The following is a 23135-nucleotide window of genomic DNA, read 5'->3' on the forward strand; positions in this document are numbered from 1 at the left end:
GCTGGAACAAACCTGGAAAAGTCAAGGAAATTTCGATTAAAACCTGGAAAAATCAGGGAATTTTAAAGAAAAGCTGGAATTTTTTTTTAATAGATTTTCTTAATTTAAATTATTTTATGATCTGTTATACTGACTTTTTTTAAACTGAAATTTATTGCCAAACAGTTGAAATATCAACTTAGCAATATTTTGCATACGTCAAAATTTACTCCATTAATCCCTTTGAAAACTAGAATACCACATAAGACTCATGATTGCTAAATGAATGGAGAAACCTTTTTGGGGACAGTTTAGGAAAGATTGTGGTGGAGGTTGAAGAAGGAGTTGAGACATTTACTTCTGTTTATAAAAGTAGCATTTGTTTCACTTCTAAACCATGGGTTGAATCCATTTATCGTTTGTTCCGATGCTTTAAGTTTTTTTCTTTCTTCTGACTGAATGGTTAAGAATGTTTTAGTATTTTTAATTTCATAAAACTCATCACAAATTGGTTGGTCATAATTAAATAGATTTTATGTTATACTCTTTTTCTAAAAGCTTTTGTACCCCTTCCAAATCAGTGAATTATTTTTTCTCAGCAAAGCCAATCAAATCACATATTTTCTTGCAATCACTAACAGCAATGTTTGTCAACAAATCGTATAATTTTTAATGCTAATTTTCTCGATTTCATTTTAACATTTTATAACATATTTTAATTTTTAAAAAAAAGGTTCTTTTAAGGATCAACCATATGTTATCATGGTTATATTAACATTTTGTTGGTAAATATTTGGTTTTTAATTCAAAATTAAGACTTTTGATTTAAAATATGATTCACAATCTCCAATTTGACATTGTATAGTAATAACAATGTCGAAAGTTTGTTAATGTTACTCTTTTTCCAGAGATGATATTTCCTAAACTCTTTCTCCTTTTACCTTAAGAAAATGGTAAAAATTAGGGAATGTATGATAAACATGTTAAATGTTGTATAAACAGAGGATATAACTTTTTTTTTTATTCGTATGTCATTATTAGGAAGAAGGAGAATGAAACTGAAAACAAACAAAACAAGAATGAAACAAACAAAAAAATTAACTAATCTAAGCTAAAAAATCATTTAGTTAGATAGGAATTCTTTAAATATCTTAATTTCAAATTCGAAAAGAATAAAGTATAAGGAATTTATCTAGTTTTTTTCTATGAGATATGTAATAAGAAAGTTGACAATTTTGCCTTTGTGACATTAATTTTTTAATACTGCTTATCATTCTTGAAAATAACATTATTTAAACATTTGACTTTAAATATTGGTTGAAAGAAAATATGATCAATGAACTTTACAAAGAGTACTGTTTGGATTAAATACAATATAAAATGTAAATAAATATAAAAAGTTATTCATGCCTGAAATTATTGTTTTTTATTAATTATTTTTTTGTTAAACGAAAATTAGGGATGCAACAAATATTCAATTACTATTCGACATTTGACCTGCTTGACGAATATGCGGCCAAGTATTTTTTAGCAAAGTTTTAATAGATTAAATAGAGTTAGTGATTAGTTAATGAGTCTAGTTAATGAGTGATTAGTTAATGAAAGAAAAAATGACTTTTTTTCTTTTAAAGTTTTATGTTTACTTTTTTTTCGGAAAATACTATTTTCAGCATTAAAGTTTTGTCTTAAAAATTAAGAGAATATTTTTTGTCATTTCTCTGTTTCTTTTTTATTCAACTTTACAACTTCAGTTTTTTTTGTAGCTATTAGTTAGTTTTTATTTATCTTAAATATTTCTAATAGATAACTTTTATAATTTTTTCTCCTTACCCCACACTAATAATATAGCTAAGTTTTGATTAATTTTAAAAAATGACTACACTTATTTATATATAAAAAAATAATATATATTAATGATTTTTTTTTAATGAAAAATGCTACTATTCAGCCTCCAAATATTTGGTATTCAGATGATTCGTGTGGCCGACTATTCGGTGTTCAGCAATTCTGCCAAATCACTATTCATTACATACCTAATGAAAATATATTAAACAATACTTGTCATTTTTTTTTTTTTTTAGTGTCTCTGTATTTACCATTCGGTGCAGTTTGTGCAAAAATTACATTCACATTAAACTTTTTTTATGCTAAACATTTTTTCTCCACATCCAACTTAATTTCACCACATCCAACTTGTATCAAAACGTTAAAAATTGGAGAAAAAAATAAAATCTTGCTAAGTTAAAATAAATGTACTTTAATTATTTTTCCAATATGATATATGAAAAAAATATCATTTTAAATAAAATACTCAACAATTTTTGTACTTCTGTTGTATCCATCTTATACTTTATGGAGAGAAAAAACATGCTAACCTGGAAATTTTAAGATTTTTACCTGGAAGAATCAGGGAAATTTGAAACCTGATTTGAATAGCCACCCTGTTTAGGCAAACTATAGATGATCTCTTTGTCCTATTTTTTTTTTATCTAAAACAAATGTCCCCTTTGCAATTTTGAAATGCTTAAATTCACTACAAAAAGAGGTGTTACTTTTCTATTTTTACTGTCTATAATCTTTTTAACATTTTGTTAAAGATAAATAATTGAATTAAATATGTATTTGAAGATAAAAAATTCATAGTTTTCAGTAAAAGTTATTGTAAAACAATACCCTCGTTTCAAACTCAATTTTTCGATTATAGAACATTTACAATACATGATTTGATTATCTCTATCATTGTTATTTAGTAATGAAACTAATAAGTGTAGGCGTCATTCACTGATCTAAATTTTTTACTTGTGTCTTTGTAGTCATACATTTGCCTCTCTGAAATATTTATAAACCATTTATTTATTTCAGTTAATAAAAAATTTTGAAGTTACCAATTCATGGACTATCCACTAATTATGTACAAAGCTTTCTAACATCTTATGCCTACAATTTTCATTGTTTAAAATTTTGTTGATTTTTCGTGATTTTATAGGGGAAGAAACTAAATTGACAATTTTTTTTAAAGTGAGTAATTTAGGGTATTCATATTAACAGCATAGTTTAAAAATTTACTATTTGTCCTTTTTTTATTTGTGATTTAGAAATAATGAACCCCATTTAACAATTCAATAATTGCAGAAATCTCTTATGGGAAGCTTAGAGATTACCCTCAAAATTATTTTTATAAAAAACATTTAGTCATGTACAGTACTTAGGGTTTGAAATTATTAAAACTAATTTATTGATTGAGAAACTCATTTACTGAATTAAAAAAATTTTGTATTGAGTAATTACTTATTTAAATTTTTTTATAAATATCGTTGCTTCAATATTTTAAAATTAATTTCCGGCCTGTCAATAACTCAAGAAATGATAAAACTTTGAAGCAGCGCCAGGTTAAGGGACTGCCAAACAACTTGACCCGGATTTAATATTTTCTTACCTATCAATTTCCACCTTTTTTTAAAAAAAAAAATTTTGTTTTTGAAAAATATATTTATAGGTTTTTATTTTTATAATTATATATTCATACATTAACTTTCTTTATGGTTAAAGTTCATTATGTAAAAAAGATGAAAAGAAAAGTATGCAACAGAAAAACCACTTGTTTGACATTAAATAGAGTAAGTTCCACATCTTCCAGGAAGAATCTCTGGTAGAGGCTTATATTTCAACTAACAAGGGGATTAGAAGTTGCAATATTCTCATAAAGAGAATACAGGACGAAAAGGAGGAGTATCTTCCGAGAATGACTGTGGACATTTCAGTTTTTCAATCATTCTTTTCAATTTAACGTGTCAAGAAAATTAACAGATTTTTTTTATACACATAAAACATCACTTTGAAGTTAAGTTACGAAATTAGACACAAAAACGTATTTTCTCTGAATAAACATACCCTTTTTTCGATCGATTCGGAGTTTCGACCCCTGAAATATAAGGGGTAGTCACAATCTGTGAAATATGATCTCCATAGTTCAGTCAGGAGAGTAATCCAAATTTTGGACCTCCTAATGTTAATTTTATTTTTGCCTTTTTCACTATATCTCGAGAACTTATACTCTGACCTAGAGCCCCTGAATTAGACAGGCCGACTCATCATCTATTTTTGCTCTAAAGAGCTAACATAAGCTTAATACTAACATAACGCTAACTTGCAAACGTTTTTGCTCCAATATTGCTTGATAGGTCAGCTCTGATAGTATAGGAGCCTTACTCTGACCTATCAAGCAATATTGGAGCAAAAAAGTTTACAAGTTAACGTTATGTTAGTATTGTGTTTATGTTAGCTCTTTGGAGCAAAAATGGATGATGAGTCGGCCTGTCTAATTCAGGGGCTCTATTATTAAGCAAATTGAAAAATTTTTGCACGCAGCCATAAAATTCGTTTATCAGAAGAGAAATCCACGCAATAAAATATATTTTAGTAATTAAGTACTTTTTTTTATTTTATTTAATAATGGTCTGAAAATTTTGAAATTTAAGGAATAAAAGTTTTTGCATCATTTTAAAGTATCTAATTTTACATGGCAAAATACAGAATTTGAGTGGAATCGATTGAATAGTTCCTAAGAGATCAAATGTTGAAAAATTCGTTTTTTTTTTTTTTTTTTTTTTTTTTTTTTTTAATATTTATTCAAAGAAATTACTTTTTTGCTTCTAATTTCGTAACTTAAAACATCGTCTGCACAAATTCATTAGCATATTTGAGTTCACCTCCATTAAGATGGAGTCCTAAAACGAGAAGATCCGATCATTAGATCAAAAATTATTCAAGGTAGTTCGGTTCTTATTTTTTTTTATTATTTGCTCACTGTGCATGTTGACCTATATTAGCAAATGAGCACTTAATGTAATAGGAATTTGTTAAAATAAGTTTTAATATTTTATGTAGAAAATACTCCTAATTTGCTTCGAAATTTAATTTAAATTTAAGTTTTTCTTCTAAATCTTTCTGTATTTTATGAGAAATTGGGGCTATTTAGAGAAACAAGACACTGAAAGGTTAATTTCCATGATAATTAGTAAGTAAGATTAGGTAATTTCCAAAATCTTATTATATTTTATGTTAACAAAAAAAACTTTCATTCTTATAATATTTACATATTTATTTGGAATATTTTTTTTCTTTCCCAAAAATATTTTAATTTAAAATGTAAAGAGCAATTTTCTGCGACATTATGACTGCGTGACGATTCAAGGATTTTTTAAACAATTAAATATAGATTCCTTTTTCCAAAATTGAGCTAAGGGCGCCGTTTTCAGTATCGCCCAATGTGCGAAAACGTTTTCCGACTCTGAGGATAGAAATTCTAATAAATGCATTTCCTATTAGCGGGGATAAAGCAAAAGATTCTACAGCTTTGTTGAAGATTGAGAGTTTAAACGTGAGCTCTGTCCAGCTCGAAAAGTTTAAGAGTAGGCATTACATCGTTTTTCGATTCTCCGTGGTTGTTGTTGTTGTTCATTTACGTCGCACTAGAGCTGCACAATGGGCTATTGGCGACAGTCTGGGAAACATTCTGTAATATTTACATATTTATTTGGAATATTTTTTTTCTTTCCCAAAAATTATTAATTTAAAATATAAAGAGCAATTTTCTGCGACATTATGACTGCGTGACGATTCAAGGATTTTTTAAACAATTAAATATAGATTCCTTTTTCCAAAATTGAGCTAAGGGCGCCGTTTTCAGTATCGCCCAATGTGCGAAAACGTTTTCCGACTCTGAGGATAAAAATTCTAATAAATGCATTTCCTATTAGCGGGGATAAAGCAAAAGATTCTACAGCTTTGTTGAAGATTGAGAGTTTAAACGTGAGCTCTGTCCAGCTCGAAAAGTTTAAGAGTAGGCATTACATCGTTTTTCGATTCTCCGTGGTTGTTGTTGTTGTTCATTTACGTCGCACTAGAGCTGCACAATGGGCTATTGGCGACAGTCTGGGAAACATCCCTGTAATATTTACATATTTATTTGGAATATTTTTTTTCTTTCCCAAAAATTATTAATTTAAAATATAAAGAGCAATTTTCTGCGACATTATGACTGCGTGACGATTCAAGGATTTTTTAAACAATTAAATATAGATTCCTTTTTCCAAAATTGAGCTAAGGGCGTCGTTTTCAGTATCGCCCAATGTGCGAAAACGTTTTCCGACTCTGAGGATAGAAATTCTAATAAATGCATTTCCTATTAGCGGGGATAAAGCAAAAGATTCTACAGCTTTGTTGAAGATTGAGAGTTTAAACGTGAGCTCTGTCCAGCTCGAAAAGTTTAAGAGTAGGCATTACATCGTTTTTCGATTCTCCGTGGTTGTTGTTGTTGTTCATTTACGTCGCACTAGAGCTGCACAATGGGCTATTGGCGACAGTCTGGGAAACATTCTGTAATATTTACATATTTATTTGGAATATTTCTTTTCTTTCCCAAAAATTATTAATTTAAAATATAAAGAGCAATTTTCTGCGACATTATGACTGCGTGACGATTCAAGGATTTTTTAAACAATTAAATATAGATTCCTTTTTCCAAAATTGAGCTAAGGGCGTCGTTTTCAGTATCGCCCAATGTGCGAAAACGTTTTCCGACTCTGAGGATAGAAATTCTAATAAATGCATTTCCTATTAGCGGGGATAAAGCAAAAGATTCTACAGCTTTGTTGAAGATTGAGAGTTTAAACGTGAGCTCTGCCCAGCTCGAAAAGTTTAAGAGTAGGCATTACATCGTTTTTCGATTCTCCGTGGTTGTTGCTGTTGTTCATTTACGTCGCACTAGAGCTGCACAATGGGCTATTGGCGACAGTCTGGGAAACATCCCTGAGGATGATCCAAAGACATGCCATCACAATTTTGATCCTCTGCAGAAGAATGGCATCCCGCTTTGGCAGCCCGACGACCTGCACGCGAAGTCGAGCACTTAACGGTAGAATAGTTTAACGAGGACCAATACCGCACACCCTCGGTTCCTACGCAGGCTGATCCAAGTGGTCACCCACCCGCACACTGACCGCAGCCAGTGATGCTTGACTTCGGTGATCTGCTGGGAACCGTGTCTTAACGATCAGTTCACAGCGGGACCGTGAACTGATCGTTAAGACACGGTTCTCATCAGATCACCGAAGTCAAGCATCACTGGCTGCGGTCAGTGTGCGGGTGGGTGACCACTTGGATCAGCCTGCGTAGGAACCGAGGGTGTGCGGTATTGGTCCTCGTTAAACTGTGCTACCGTAAAGTGCTCGACTTCGCGCGCAGGTCGTCGGGCTACCGAAGCGGGGGTGCCATCCCCTCTGCAGAGGATCAAAATTGTGATGGCATGTCTTCGGATCATCCTCCGGGATGTTTCCCAGACCGTCGCCAATAGCCCATTGTGCAGCTCTAGTGCGACGTAAATTAACAACAACAACAACAACAACACAGCGGGACCGATTCTCCATGGTAAAAATGTTTATAATTAAGTGTGTGTGAACAAAGGATTAATTAAACCCTACTCAATTTGCCTCGAGGATAGTGTGAACAATGCTGACGTAATGGGTTTGTGTTTCAAATGTCTTCCTTAAGAGACTTTTGACGTTTAAGATGAAAATTGCACTGCAGGCGAAATGAGCAAAGAAAAATTGCCTTTGAAATCCCGTTTTTTCCACAACAAAAAATTTTTTCCCTCTTTTTGGCGTTGACAAAAAAATCTCGCATCACCGCAAATTTTTCCCAAGATTATATAACGAAATTAGAACCTTACATGCTAAAAATCCAAAAGTGGCAATCTTTGGGGATAATTGTGCTGCGCAATGAGATCGGTGTAAATTTATAGCTATAAAGTTGCATATTCTGCCTCTAGACACAACGGCGAGATTACAGCTGATGGATCAGGGCATCATAAATTGCTTTATAAGCTGTTTTATCGTAAAAGGTTATAAAACAATAAGCGATATCTGATATACTTGATGTGCTTGAAGTCATAAGGCTGATTTCCAGTGTACGGAATAATGACGTAATGGGAAGACTTGGGTCACTTGCAGTTCTACAATGATTCATAGATAGCTGAGAAAGCGAATGTGCTATATTTTTGCACCTTTGAAGAATTGAATTATTTGTTATTTACAGAGACTTAAAAGTGTTTAATTCAACGAAAATTGTAGGTTACTCGATGTCGTAAACTACTAAAGCGGATGAGACATCCCGTCTGCATGTAATCAAACTTGTCTGCTTATTAGGATTATCCTCAAAGACGTTTTACAGACTTTCATCAATAGCCCATTTGCAGCTTTTGGGCTATGTAAATAAAGTATAGCTACTGCAAAACCGATGACTTCAGGCAGCATTCTCAACGAATGTGGTAGCTGCATCTCCGATCGCTGTCGAGGAAATATGAAAATTCATTGTGAGATTGCTTCTTTATACGTTAGTCTGAATGTCTACTTAATATTAGTTCCAATGATATTTATCGATTTAATTATCGATTAGTTCCAATAATAATAATCGATTTGACTGAGGTAACTGCAACTGCTAATAAATTGTTTTGAATGCCGGACTCCATGGCCGGATAATCGGTGTTTGTACTTGGTGTCTTTATTATTAATAAAAAGTTTATTTATAATATAGTTATTGCAATAATCTTTTAAAATATGGCTCAATTTGATGGTCATGCTGCGAAAAGACAAAGAACGGACAATGATGCTAAAAGGGTGAGATAAATATGCGTTTGTAAAACATGCCATTGCGCCATTTTCAATTAATTGCTTGTACAATTTTTTGTTGTTGCTAAGTCTTAACTTTTATGTATTATTTTCTTTTTTTTTAAATTTAAAACTTGCTTATGCTTATGATTTATTTTCTTATTAATTTCTTAAAAGTTTACCTATTAGTTTCCAGCCTGCTGTCCAGTCTTGGCACAGTTTTAAGACAGACATAATTAATTTTTGAAAAATTTAAATTCTTAAAATCTGTTGCATGAATATTAAAGAACGTATCAATAAGTTACTCAAGAACGAAACAAAAGAATATTTCATATGATAATTGGCCGGGAATTATTTTTAGCGATGCTTGTTAAATCTATTCCCAGGACAACAGCTGCGATTGTTGGTAAATTAGTTTTTTAAGAAGTATTTCCTTTTTCAAAATTAACTGAATTGAAAATAGTTGGGGGATATTTCCGTATCGTGATCTGTCTCACCAACTATAATCACCAAGATGCCAAATAGAATTAAAACTTGCAAATTTAAAAAAAAAAAAGAAACACGTTGATGTTTGCCCGAGGTGGCTACGGGTTATACATCAGAAAGTGGCCGAGGTGGCCCTTTCTGTGATATTTTTTTTTAGTTACTCGCAGGGCAACTGCCCGGAAATTTCCAAGACTTGGTGATTATTCTGCCACAGATAAGGAAATATCCCCGATAAAACGAAATATGAATTTTCAAATATGAAAATTTCAATTTTTATAATCTTTATATTGATTATTATAAATAGCATGTCTGAAAGTGAAATTAAAAGATTTCATTGAAAGTACTGATGCAATGTAAGAAGAAATTCTTATAAATATGTTTTTAATCTTCTGCAGAATATATCTCTTCTACTATATATCCTTGCAAGATTGATCCGCTGATTAAGATTGATAAATTTTCATCATTTTTATTTTTTTAAATGAGTAATGCTAAACAAATTCTTCAAAGTTGAAAGATAGACTGTGAAGTAAAATAGGGAATTTTGAGATTTATTTTTATAATGAATGATAATAAAAAAATTTCTACAAACAGGGTTCCCGCGGCCTTGAAAAAGCCTTGAAAAGTACTTGAATTTCATTTTGATTTTCAAGGGCCCCTAGAAGTACTTGAAAATGATATTAAATCCTTGAAAAGTATCGAAAACTCAGGAAAACAGCCCTATTTCCAGTATTTCTATGTTTAACTTTTTGACGCGCGTAAGTGTGAGAGAATGACTTCCCCGTCTTTCTGATGATGACACGTACTGTTTGATTTTAGGATTTTATGTACGTTTGGCTGATTTTAGGAATTTTAAATATTGGGAACTGTGCCAGATTCTGACAAAATCTCGATTCTTATTCAGGCGATTTTAATATCGATCTTCGTATTAGACTTATTTAAAAATTATGTGTTGCAGGGATGAAAGACTTCCACGAAAAAGCGGAAATCCGCTTTTTTTCCCCAATTTTGAAAATTTCCGACCATGTTCCAAAAACTAAAATTTTTGGGAAGTCCTATTGGAGAAACCCAAGCCGCCCGAACGATAGTTGGATTACCGCGACTTCTGCTATAGAGTGGAAAGGAGTCTAAGCGTTTCGTTACGAGCGCCGATATTTGATTTTATTGTTAGTTTGTTTGGCTGATTTTTGGAATTTTAAATATTAGGAACTGCACCGGAATTTGCTAAAATCGCGATTTTTAATCAAACGATTTTAATATCAATCATCGATTTTTGTATTTAACTGATTCAAAACTTACGTGTTGCAAATTTTTTTACGCGATTTAAAAATCGTACTAACAATTAAATTCACTCAATTTCAAAATCCAATATAGCCATTTGTATTTAAGCGTTTTTAAAACCCAATATCGCGATTTGTATTCTCGTGAGTTTAAAATCCAACGTCGCGATTCGTATTCACGCATTTTTAAATCCAACTTTGCGATTCGTTATCACGCAGTTGTAATATCAGATATCGTTTTTCGTATTTGTACGCTATTTAAAAATTACTCACTGCGATTCGTATTCACGTGATCTAAAAATTATGCATCGTGATTCTTTTTACGCGATTTAAAAATTCAATATCGCAATTTGTATTTTCGTGTCTTTAAAATACAATAGCGTGATTCGTAATCACGGGATTTTATAAATCCGAAATCGCGGTTCATATTCACACGATTTTAAAATCCAAAAACGCGATTCATATTCACACGATTTTAAAATCCAATATGGTGATTCATATCCACGCGATTTTAAAATCCAATATCGCGATTCATATTCACGCGATTTTAAAATCTGATTTTAAAATCCAATATCGTGATTTATAGTCACGCGATTTTAAAATCCAATATCGCGATTCATATTCACGCGGTTTTAAAATCCAACAGCATGATTCACATTCACGCAATTTTAAAATCCAAAATCGCGATATCGCTATTCATATTCACGCGATTTTAAAATCCAATATCGCTATTCATATTCACGCGATTTTAAAATCCAATATCGCGATTCATATTCACGCGATTTTAAAATCCAATTTCGTGATTCATATTCACGCGATTTTGAAATCCAAAATCGCGATTCATATTCATGCAATTTTATAATCCAATATCAAGATTCATATTCACACGATTTTAAAACCCAATATCGTGATTCTTGAAAGAAGTAGAAGTAAGCTTTCTCTTGAATTAGTTACTGTAAAGATGTGATCTATTTTTCATTTGTAAGTAATTTAATAGTCGCGCCTTCCTATAATTGCTTCATTTTTTTTTAAATATATTAGTGGTCAAAATTTTAAAATTATATTTAAGGAAAATTTAAAGTTAACTGTCTAAATGCTTCTGCCACTTTAAATATTGAATAAAAATCTCCCAGCATAGTTAAAAGTTGCTTTTATAAATCTCAGTATCATATAGAGCACTCCCCCCCCTCCTCCTAGTGACCTGCGCTGTAAAAGTTCAGCTTTTTTTATTTTTGTCCACTTTAATGCCTAGGGGAGATTAGGGTGACTTGATCCCCTGGGAGACTTGATCCCCAGATCTTAAATCGAAACTGATATGTAATTAAATTTTTTAAACTGGCAACACTCATAAAGTTATTCTTTATCAACATATCTGGCAACAAGATTTCATTCAACCATTTTTATTTTTATTGTTAAGATGGAATTTTTGATTTCTTAAAAGCAAATCTTTTTTCGAGTAAGTAGTTTGATTCATTTAATTTTTGTTACATATAATTCAAATAATAATCTTACTGATATAATAGACTATCATAGTTTACTGCTTAGTTAATGCTATTTAAAACTAAAATAGTTTGTTTACTTTTGGTTAAAGAATAATTTTTAGAAAACATATGCATATAGGGACACTTGATCCCCATAGTATGGGGAGACTTGATCCTAGGGATCATGTGTCCGCAGGATTAATGTAAAATACTATTGTAAAGTCTAAAAATATTAAAAAGATAATTGGTTGACAAAAGCATAAATTAAATAAATAAACACATAAAGAGATAAATTTAAAAAAATAAAAACAGACGATAAAATTAGAACACCAAAAGAAAGTTGTTGATTATTTTTAAGATTAGTTTTATTGTGGAATTTGAGTTTCCGTATATCCCGTTACGGGGTTTTCTAGTTGTTTATGATCTTTTCACTATCTCGTTACGGGTACTGTGTATTTGTTACTGTTTGTGTTGTTTGTTAATAAAAGTTTTTTATAATAAAAAAACTGAACAGTTCTTGATATAGCTTATGATACGTTACAGTATAAACAGTTTTAAATACTTTTTCAATGATTAAGTTAAATTTAAAAGGTTTTTTAATGTAATATAATTTAATTTGGGATATTATTTTATTCTTTTTATGTTCATATTTTCTCTACAGATATGCCACGTATTTATATTCGTAAAGAGGGTGTTCAACCCAGAAAAAATATAAATGCTGGAGATTTGCAGGCAGCAGTAAATGCTGTATTAGATGGAGCCACTTTGAAAGGTGCTGCAAAAGCACATAATATAAATGTGATGACTTTAAAACGTTACGTAAATAAACAGAAAGCTCAAGAATGTGACATTTCCTACGAATCTAACTACAAACACTCCCAAATATTTTCTGATAGGGAAGAAGACCTTTTGTGTGAATATGTAAAAACATCGAGTAAATTACACCATGGACTTACTCCCATGCAGTTGAGAAAATTAGCATTTCAATATGCCATAAATATTGATAAGAAAATTCCAGAATCCTGGAAACCAGAAAAGTGTGCTGGATACGACTGGTATCGAGGCTTTATGGATCGTAATAAAACATTAGCACTTCGCACACCTGAGGCAACTAGTCTTAATCGTGCAATTAGTTTCAATAAACATAATGTTAATATCTTTTTTTCAAATTTGCAAAAAATATACGAAGAAGAAAAACTGGACCCACAATGTGTGTGGAATATTGATGAAACTGGTTTTACAACTGTTCACAAGCCTCCTAAAATATTAGCTATAAAAGGGGAAAAACAAGTTGGAACTGTTACTTCAGGAGAACGAGGAGAATTAGTAACAGTTTGTGCAGCTGTAAACGCAGCTGGGAATCACATACCACCATATATGATATTTCCCAGAGTTAAGTGGCAAGACCGAATGACACAAGGTGCTCCACCAGGAACAACAGGAGTGCCACATGTAACAGGCTGGATGAATAGTGTTAATTTTGTAAGATTTTTACAGCACTTTGTAAAAAATTTAAGATGTAATCAAAACAACAAAGTATTAATCATTATGGACAACCATGACAGTCATATAAGCATTGAGAGTTTGAACTATGCAAAAGAGAATGGAATAATTTTATTAACTATACCCCCACATACATCCCACAAGTTGCAGCCACTAGATCGTACTGTATATGGACCACTTAAAAGGTACTTTAATGTAGCAGCTCAAGACTGGATGACTAATCATCCTGCTCAAAGGATAACAATTTATCAAATATCTGAATTAATCGGAATTGCCTATCCTAAAGCCATGACACCAACTAACATAATAAATGGATTTAAAATCACAGGCATTTATCCTTTGAATAGAAATATTTTCTCAGAAGATGAATTTTTATCATCTTATGTTACAGATCAACCACAAAATCCAACAAGCAGTAACACACCTACAGGTGAACCAAATATATTAACGCCAGAAGATATACAACCATTTCCTAAAGTTTCGGTTCATAGTATGAGACAATCGCGAGGAAGAAAAAAAGGCTATTCAAAAATTTTGACAAGTACACCAATTAAAAGACAGATTGAAGAAGAAATACAAGGTCGTCAGCAGAATAAAAAATCAAAATCAAGAAAAATTTGTTTTAAACCAAGTAAGATTACTAAAAAAGAAAACTCTGAATCTTCAGAAAGTTATGAGAGTTACAGTATTCATGATTTGACAGAATCGGAATCTTTTAGTAGATGGTCAGATAAAACCGATGAAGATCCATTAATTGTTTCATTTGATGTAAATGATTTTGTTATTGTTCAATTTCAAGGAAAAAAGAAAATCTCTCATTTTATAGGAAAAATTGAAAAGAAAATTTCACCATCTGAATCTGAGGTTAACTTCTTAAGAAAACGAGGACTTAATTCAAATCAATTTATTTATCCAGAAAAGATTGACATTAGTGTTGTGGATAATGAAAATATTGTGAAAAAATTACCAAAACCAACTATGCTTGGTGGAACTCTTCGAACTGCTACAGTTTTAACATTTATGTTTGACTTTTCTTGCTTTGAAAATATTTCTTAATTAGAATAATTGCTTATCATCCATATAGAAAGCAATAATTTTCATTAAATGTAGATATTTCTTCATGAGTTTTTCCGACTTTTATTCTCATTTACAAATCATGTGAAAATAAATTTGATATAAAACAATTTCTGACATTTAAATGCACCAATATTTCAAGGATTAAGTCTCCCTTGGTAAGGGATCAAGTCACCCTGTTATTAGGGAGACTTGATCCTTTTTTCAATGTTTTTTTAAAAATGAATTATTAATTTAAAAATGATTTTATAAAAGTAAAATAAAATATTACAGCATAGCAAATTGTTGAGGCTTTAATAACAACTCAATACATTTGACTAAAAACTTTTTTTTTTCAAAATAAAAATTAAAAATTGCAAAAAAAATGTCAAGGGGATCAAGTCACCCTAATCTCCCCTAGTGTTGCAATTCGTTTTCGCGTGATTCAAAAATCGTACTCGCAATTCCCATTAAAGCAATTTAAAAATCTAATATCGCGATTTGTACTTAAGCGTTTTTTTAGCGCAATTAGTTTTTCCGCGAGTTTAAAATCCAATGTCGCTATTCGTATTCACGCATTTTGCGATATCAAACATCGATTTTCGTATTTATACTCGATTTGAAAACTACTCATTGCAATTCATATTCACGTGACCATGTCAAGTGCGTATGATCGATGCTATTGAAAAAAAGTTAATTCAAGTATGAGTGGTTAATTAAAAAAGTCAGTGACCAAAATTGTTACTAAGAATCTATCAGAAGGAATTGAGGTGAAAGTTGGCAACTGTTTCAATTTAAAATGGTTGACTGGTAATAAATTTAAAATGATAATCAAGCCGCAACATCCAATAATTGATTAATTTTCTTAAATAGAAGAGTGGTCGAAATTTCAAAATTATATTTAAGAACAATTTAAATTTCACTGTCTAAATGCTTCTGCCACTTTAAATATTAAATAAAAGTCTCCCGTCAGAGTTGTTTTTCAATATCTAATTGATATCACAGTATTATATAGAACATTCCCCCCTACCCCGTCTTCTGCCCGAATCTTTGCTTATTCAGACTTTGTATACCTAGCTTAAAATAAGCATTAATGCAAAATTCAAACCTGACGTTTTTACGCATCATGAATTTTATTCTCGACTTGATGCCAATCACCCTTGTTTTTTTTTTTTTATATATGTACTTAGATCACTTTCCGAAATCTAGAGAGAGCAATGGAAGTCTTATTTTTCAGTACTGCTATTATCGACTAACATTTATCGTCAAAACATTTTAGTTTAGACTGTTAAATTTTAGTCTATCTTTAACTAAAATTTAAGTCCTTGAGAATTTTATAATAAGTCTTAAAAAGTCCTTGAAAAGTACTTGAATTTTATTTTTATAGTAGAGCATGAACCCTGTAACAAGAGTGGCAGATTTTTTTTGCAGACGCTGATTGCTCTTTCTGGTATATATTCAGTGTTTTCACTACAAATCGAGAACGCGAGAATCTCGCATATTTTTTTCTTTTCTCGCATTAAAAAATGATTAACGCGAGAAGTTCTCGCACTCTATTAATGAATTTCAAAATGAGCGAATCTCGCGAATTTTGGAAAAAATTTCGTCTTCCACTTTTTTAAATGAAATACGTTTCTCAATCCTTAATCCCTTGATCTTTCCTTATTTTCAACATCGGTCCTTGTTATCAAGCTTTCCTATTTACCAGTATTGTTCAGAACCAGCGCGAACAGCAGAACACAATGCCCCCCACCTCCGAAGCCCTTTCAGAACACATTTCTCTTCAACCACGTGTTTACCGTAGGTAAGATTTGTTCATGTAAGACGTTTAAATTTTTTGAGCTTGAATGTAAGATGGACAAATACCTTGTTAAGGCAACATTTTCTAGTCCATAACACACAAATGAAAATGAAACAAATGTCGGTAGGAACGGTCAAAACAAAACAAGTACGGATATTCAATGGATACGGTTCAAATACTAGCATGAAGTAAGAACATGAAAATAACTTCGCTATTCTATAGCAGAAATAATTGAAAAGCCTATGCTGGCAGGTGAAGAGGATAGGAAAGTGTGTGCACAATGCTACAAATTTACTTAGTGGTTCCGAATAGTTCAGCATTTGTTGCACCAAAAACCCCATTTGTTGCATTGTTCAGCATTTGTTGCACCAATTGTTCCGAATAGTTCAGCATTTGTTGCAATTAAGACAAAATATACTAACAGATTGACTGATAAGCATTTGAGCAACCTAATGAGAATAGCTGATGAAAAAGTAGATATAGAACATTTTCCATGTGATAATGCAGCAAAAATATTCAATGCTTTAAAAATTAGAAGATGCTAAAAATGAAATATTTCTTTTCCAAGTCTATTCGTGTTTTTTTCATTTTTAGAAATCTCACCTAACTTTTTGAAATCTCACCCAGTTTTTGAGAAAGGGTGAGAAATTCTCACCCACTTTTTTTCTGTAATGAAAACACTGATATTATACATATCTGATTATTGGTATATAAGGTATTTAAATAAATACATATATTGTCTATAGAATAAGCTTATTGTAATAGTTTCTTAAAAAGATGTGAAACTACTCAAAACCTGCCTAACTCAAGCTTACTGGTAAGCACTGACATTTGCAAAACCTTTATACAACCTTTATATAACCTAAATATTTTACTATTACACCTGCAGTTATCCTGAAATATTTTACAATTATATTAGCTATTTAAAATATAGAGTGAAGAGAAATATTTATTGACTAAAACTAGTGTGATATATTCTTTCAGGAGTCTTTTGGCAATAGCGGTGGAAATTATTTCAACAATAGCTACAATAATAGAGGTGCTGCTGGTGGAAGACGTGAAGGGTAACTAGCAATTTTATATTTCGATGAAATATTTCCATATCAGTTTGCCAAACTTCCTTTGCTAAAGCTTTTGCAAAAATTTAAAAAGAAATTTTCCTTGGGGCACTTGTTACATAATATTTCTCGGGCAGGTCTCTTTCCGTAATGCCAAAATTTGCTGACTTTCTTGGTGCAGGTACTGATATGGAAATTCTTCTTATTTTATTATCTTTATTGAACTATCTCTTTCTGACTTTTTAATATTTCATTATAGTTTCGAGGAAAAACCCAACCACATTTTGTTAATAACTGTGATGAATCCAGCTTATCCTATTACAACTGTAAGTAAATTAATTTATTATTATTATTATTTGATCTTAAATTTAACTTTTGCTAATTATTCTTCCATCATTTTAGGATGTTATTCATACTATCTGTAGTCCAAGTGGAAAGGTTTTGAGAATTGTAATATTTAAAAAGAATGGTGTTCAAGCAATGGTGGAATATCCTTTATAAATGATTTGTGATATAATTCTAATTGTTTATGATAATTTAATTTTTGTAGCTCATATTTTGATGTTTATGTTCTATCTTAAATAGAGTTTTAATGAATAGTTTTACATTTTGTTTTGGGAAAGAGTCCCCACTGTCCTATAACCACCAGTTCCAATTTTTGTCACTACTAAAGAGAAATCTGAGGTTTTATTTTAAGCACAAAAAAATGAACGAAAACCTATGGAAGTAAACTCAAAAATTGTCTAACATGAAGCGCATGAACTCAGAATCCACTATGCAACTTTGAAAGAACAAACATCCTGGTATAGAAAGAAAGTCAAAACTGCTAACTCTCTGCAGTTGAAAAGAAAATAGCAAAAGTTCAACATATGACGCTAGGAGATCTTATCAATATCATGGCATCATAACAAGAACCTTCTCTCTCTCTCTCTTTTTTTTTTTTTCCCAACTAACCTATCCACTTCTAAGAACAAGAAAATGGGATTCAGAGCAAAATGCAATGCATAGATCATGTGGCTCTGATGAACTCATCAATAAAAACCTATCCACTTCTAGGAACAAGAAAGTGGGTTGAAGCAAAACGCAATGCATAGATCATGTGGCGCTGATGAACTCATCAATAAGAATGGTGAGAATTTTTCTTCTTCTTTTCTCTTCTATCCGAATGCGCTTCATCCGCTGGAACAATCTCTTCCAGGTGTGAGTTGGAATTTCCATTCAAGCTTTATGTCATTTCCTTGTCATATAATTTTTTTTATTTTTTGCTTCACTTGATTATTTTAACCCGGAAATATTTCTTCCGAATCCCTGGGATATAAACAGGCATTTATATATTCTCAAGCTAGAAATTTGTTTTTACTGTGCATTCGTTGTTGATGACGTGTAGAAATACAATACAATCGCCTTACTGCCATATTTTAATAAAAGAAATTAAGTAAAAGAGGGGGAGAATACCTTTTTCTGATCAAATTAATATTGTTCTGATAAAAATTGTAGAAATTTTTTGGGAAAATTTATATTTGTTATTAAATCCACATTGATGTCAGGATCTTTGCCCTAAGCCTGTGGGAGAATATGTATATAGGCCACACATTACGAAAATTAATACAGTTAGGCTGACCTATCTATCATAAATTACTGTACATTTCAAAAATTCTCCATTCGTAGAAATATTTCTAAAGTATGTAACTTATGGTACTTGGCATCTATCTAAAAGTTTTAACTCATTCGTATATAAAAGGAAAAAAAAATCATGTAATGGCAGATATTTTTATGTATTTTTGTTTTTATGTATTTGCACTCAAGTTTCATTAAAAATGCAAGTGGATCCTAATGTCTCTGATTATTTCTTAACTATTGATCAAGTTTGACAGTTTGGAAGCTGCAGAACGAGCAAAGCAGTCACTTAATGGATGTGATATTTACTCTGGTTGTTGCACCTTGAAGATCGAGTTTGCTAAGGTAAAAAGTGCTTTTAATCAATTGACATGCATTTGAATTATATAAACCTCTCTTTTAATAATGATATTTCATTCTAGCCTACTCGCCTAAATGTTTACAAGAATGACAATGAAAGCTGGGATTACACAAATAATGCTCTAGGTATGCTTGAGGAATTAATATTTGTTTTATGAAATTACTTTTTTTAGCTATGCTTAAATATTTTTAGTATTGCATATTATCTAGTTATTTCTTAATTTTCTTCTATCTCATTTACATATCTATTTGAATTTTTAAGTAATTTTGACTTTTTAAATATCCATTTGATCAACTTTATGTCAAGTTTTATGTCCTGAATAAATATTAACTCATTTTTTTATTAACTTATTTAACATTTTTTTATTATCCAGTTTAACTAATTTTTTTATTAACTTATTTAGTAATTTTTAATTTGTTTTTCATCACTATTTTTACTTATACTTTTATTCTGTCTTTCAAAAACAGAACTTCTTGGTTTTCAGTCCATTAAATTGTTTTTCCTTTTGTTAGTCTTTGAATGCAACCAAGAAAAACAAATTTAGTAACAATATCTTTTTGTTAATTAAAAATTTACTAAAAGTGTCACCATAATCTATTGATTATGCAATGAAATATATGTAAATATATCAAATCATGCAGCTGTGATGTTATATACTAAATAGGTAATGGACAAAAAAAAATTCATGTATCAGCATAATTTAGATGTAAATGGTTTTATCTCTTCAATAAAAAAGTTCAATTAATAAAATTAAAAATTTATTACATTGATTGTCAAATTATGATATTGAAATAACATTTGAGTTCCAGTGAATTACTTTTAACTTCATGTTTCATTATTTAAAAAAAAAATAGTTGTGTTGGTAGTTTAAAAACTATTTGCCGGAGTTTCCGAATTCTTATATCAGTAGCTTCAGGCATAATGTTCCAGATTCTAAGTTCTATCCACACAAAAAAAATGGGTATCTACTTGAATAATTTTTCTAAGGTGAATTTTGGTTTAATTTTGTTTAATTCACTTTTACTTATATTTAGTTTTTTTTTTTAATCAATAGTAATTAAATAATTAAAGAGTCTTACTTTGCAACCAAGTAATATTTTCTCTATTACTCATGTTATATTTGGTATTGAATAGCTGCATTTATTCATGTTATTTTTTAAAAATAGTTACTGTGGCGAAATCAAAAATTTTTTGCTAGAAAATAAAATTAATATTCAATTTTGAAACTAAGATCTTACAAATAAAAGTCTGCTGTTAATTTTTTTTTTTTTTTTTTTACTTCATGTGATAAATATTGTTCAATTTATTTTATTTTTATGTATAAAATTGTTATTTTTAACATTTGTGTATAAATATTGTTCATTAATTATTGAAAAATTATTGTATTTAATATTCTTATTAATAATTGTCTTAAATATTTTTTTATATATAAAATTGTCAAATTGTTATTTTTAATTTATTTTGTTATATTACATATTACAATATTTACATTACTCAACAAATTACTTTTTTCTAACCTACACTACATTTTTCACTTTAAACTTTTCATTACTAAAAGTATTAATTGTTTTTTTATTAATTAGACCATCTTTAGATATTCAAACAATTCCGTTTAAAATACTCTGAAAATTTATTTTTTCTCGTCTTTTCAGCTAATGATAACAATTTATCTCATTAACAAACATGAATTATTAATTAAACTAACCAAATTTACTAGATGTTACTACCTGTTCCATTAGACTATGTTCAAACTTGAAATATTAAGTTGAAAATAATGGATTCAACAGGTTTTGTTAGGTTGAAGCATAAATATTCTGTGAAAAAATAATGCAAATAAATCTGAAAACTAAAAGTTTTCACTGTGACTTCTAAATAAAAAATTTTAACTGTTTATTTTGCTAGAAAATATATGCTTTAAAAAAAAATTAGAAAGATACTGAAAATAATAGTTTTGCATTGACTGGTATGTTTATGATTAACTTTTAAAATTTTAGTGCAGTTAATATGTTTTAAAATTTTTTTGAAGTATTTAAACTGGTTTTCAATAGTTCAGTTTCCCCCCCCCAAAAAATTTCTTACGATTTATGCAAAATCGCTGTTTTATCAGTAAAATGCAGCCTTAAATGATATGGTAATGCAGTGTCTTGATGACCTAAAAGACCCTAATTCTTACTTTTATCTAAATGTGTTGAAGTGTTTCTGAATTAATATAAAAGATATTTGTTAATGAAATTTTTAAAAAAAACTCAAACCGATATGTCTTATTGAAGTATATATAGGCATTGACCATTATTTGATGCAGATGAAGAATTCTGTTTTTATTAGTGTAAAATTGCTTGTTCTTCAGAGATCTTTTAGAGGCAGTATATAGTTTGAACTTAAATTTTAAATTGTTAGTGTTTGCAGTTTTTGAAAGGTGCGATTAGGCAGCATTTTGAGGCTATTCCATTTAGAAGTTAACTAGGCATTTTTAATAGATTAGGCTTGTTAAGGTCAAATTGGTATAGTAATAATTTTTTCTCAGTGTCGGAAAACGTGTTTTGCTTAAAAATATGAGTTTTAAAAAATACTATAAAAGAAGTATTGACACAGTTAACATTGTATTAGATGAAACATTGCATTAGATGATACTCTTTTTGCAGATAAAATAAAAAAAAAATATTTAAAACTGATCTATGAACAAAACATAAGGGAGACTTGCACTAAACTGACTGAGCAAACTGACTGTTACACAAGCATTACTTGAACACTTGCAAAATGACAGTATTTTACTCACCAAGGAGAAATAAATAAAACTGTTCATATCAACAGAACAGACATTGTCATTCACTCAAGAATACAGCACTCATGCAAAATCCAGAAGAGAAGAAAACATGGAAAAGACAAAACACTACCATCACCACTCAACAACAAATACAAGTGTTGTTAAAAAAACAAACAAATAAAGAAATTGAGTATCTATGATACCTAATCCTGTGACTCTTGTATACAGGCAGAATATTGGCAGGCTGTGATCTCGACCTGGTCTTGCAAGCGAGCTTCTGCAACTCTTACTGCCTGCTCCATGCTGCAAGCTCGTTTTCTGTATAACTTGCTGGGAATATGGTGGCAAAAGACAGGAAGGTTTGATCCTTGTCTGAATTTAAATAATTTTAAGATTTTGGCCCTAGTTGCCTATTGTGTCTTGTTTTTTTTGCTTGTTTTCATTTTTAGATGCTGTGTGATTGACTTGAGTGAGTATTTTATTGTTGCTGAATCAGTCTATTCTTTAATATCTTTAGATTATTTTTGCTGCTTTTTATAACTTTATATTTAAAGGATAGTGTGTATATATTTTATGCTTCTTTAATTAGGAAAGCAACCTGGAAATGACAGGCCTGCATTACTTCAAGAACCTCCACGTGGTTATGGACCCCCTGGCAATGGACCTCCCCCTCCTTATGGTATGTTTATTTATCTTTGTTAAGTGTATCTAATGTTAATGAAACTATATGTAATTTATAATAGGTAGCAAGCTTTTAATTATTGTATACTTTAAATATTGTTATACTGAGTTAACATTTTAACTGATGGTGGATTTGTACATAGTATGATCAATAAATAACATGAGTTAAAAGTTCATACTCTTCATCGTATTCTTCATGAGTTAGAAGTTCATACTTATTGTTTAATAATGAAAAATGGATGTTAATGTCACTTTAAAGTTTTCAAGAAATTAAAACTTGAAAACATCAACTTGAAATCGGATTATTTTGTGTGTAATATACTAAGATTTCTTCAGTAAAACATAGCATCTTGACTCTTTGTTATTCATATTGCAAGAATGTTTGTAGTTATTTCAATTTTAATGTCT

At 30.3% G+C, this 23135-nt stretch overlaps 1 protein-coding gene across 1 annotated transcript in view; it reads left to right on the forward strand.

Moving 5' to 3' along the window:
* The first annotated feature begins 8451 nt into the window (after window positions 1-8451).
* The window catches only part of sm (heterogeneous nuclear ribonucleoprotein L), a 29352-nt gene continuing 14668 nt past the window's right edge, over window positions 8452-23135 (forward strand). Inside the window, exons 1-7 of the mRNA XM_071185608.2 lie at window positions 8452-8654; window positions 17231-17310; window positions 17564-17630; window positions 17707-17791; window positions 19169-19266; window positions 19344-19407; window positions 22636-22725. Coding sequence (XP_071041709.1) covers window positions 8595-8654; window positions 17231-17310; window positions 17564-17630; window positions 17707-17791; window positions 19169-19266; window positions 19344-19407; window positions 22636-22725 — 544 coding nt within the window. The 5' untranslated portion in view covers window positions 8452-8594. The remainder of the gene's footprint in view (window positions 8655-17230; window positions 17311-17563; window positions 17631-17706; window positions 17792-19168; window positions 19267-19343; window positions 19408-22635; window positions 22726-23135) is intronic.

The sequence above is a fragment of the Parasteatoda tepidariorum genome, chromosome 5, assembly GCF_982258835.1.
Source record: "Parasteatoda tepidariorum strain Cologne lab strain chromosome 5, Ptep-v5.0, whole genome shotgun sequence".
In the NCBI taxonomy this organism is placed as follows: domain Eukaryota; kingdom Metazoa; phylum Arthropoda; class Arachnida; order Araneae; family Theridiidae; genus Parasteatoda; species Parasteatoda tepidariorum.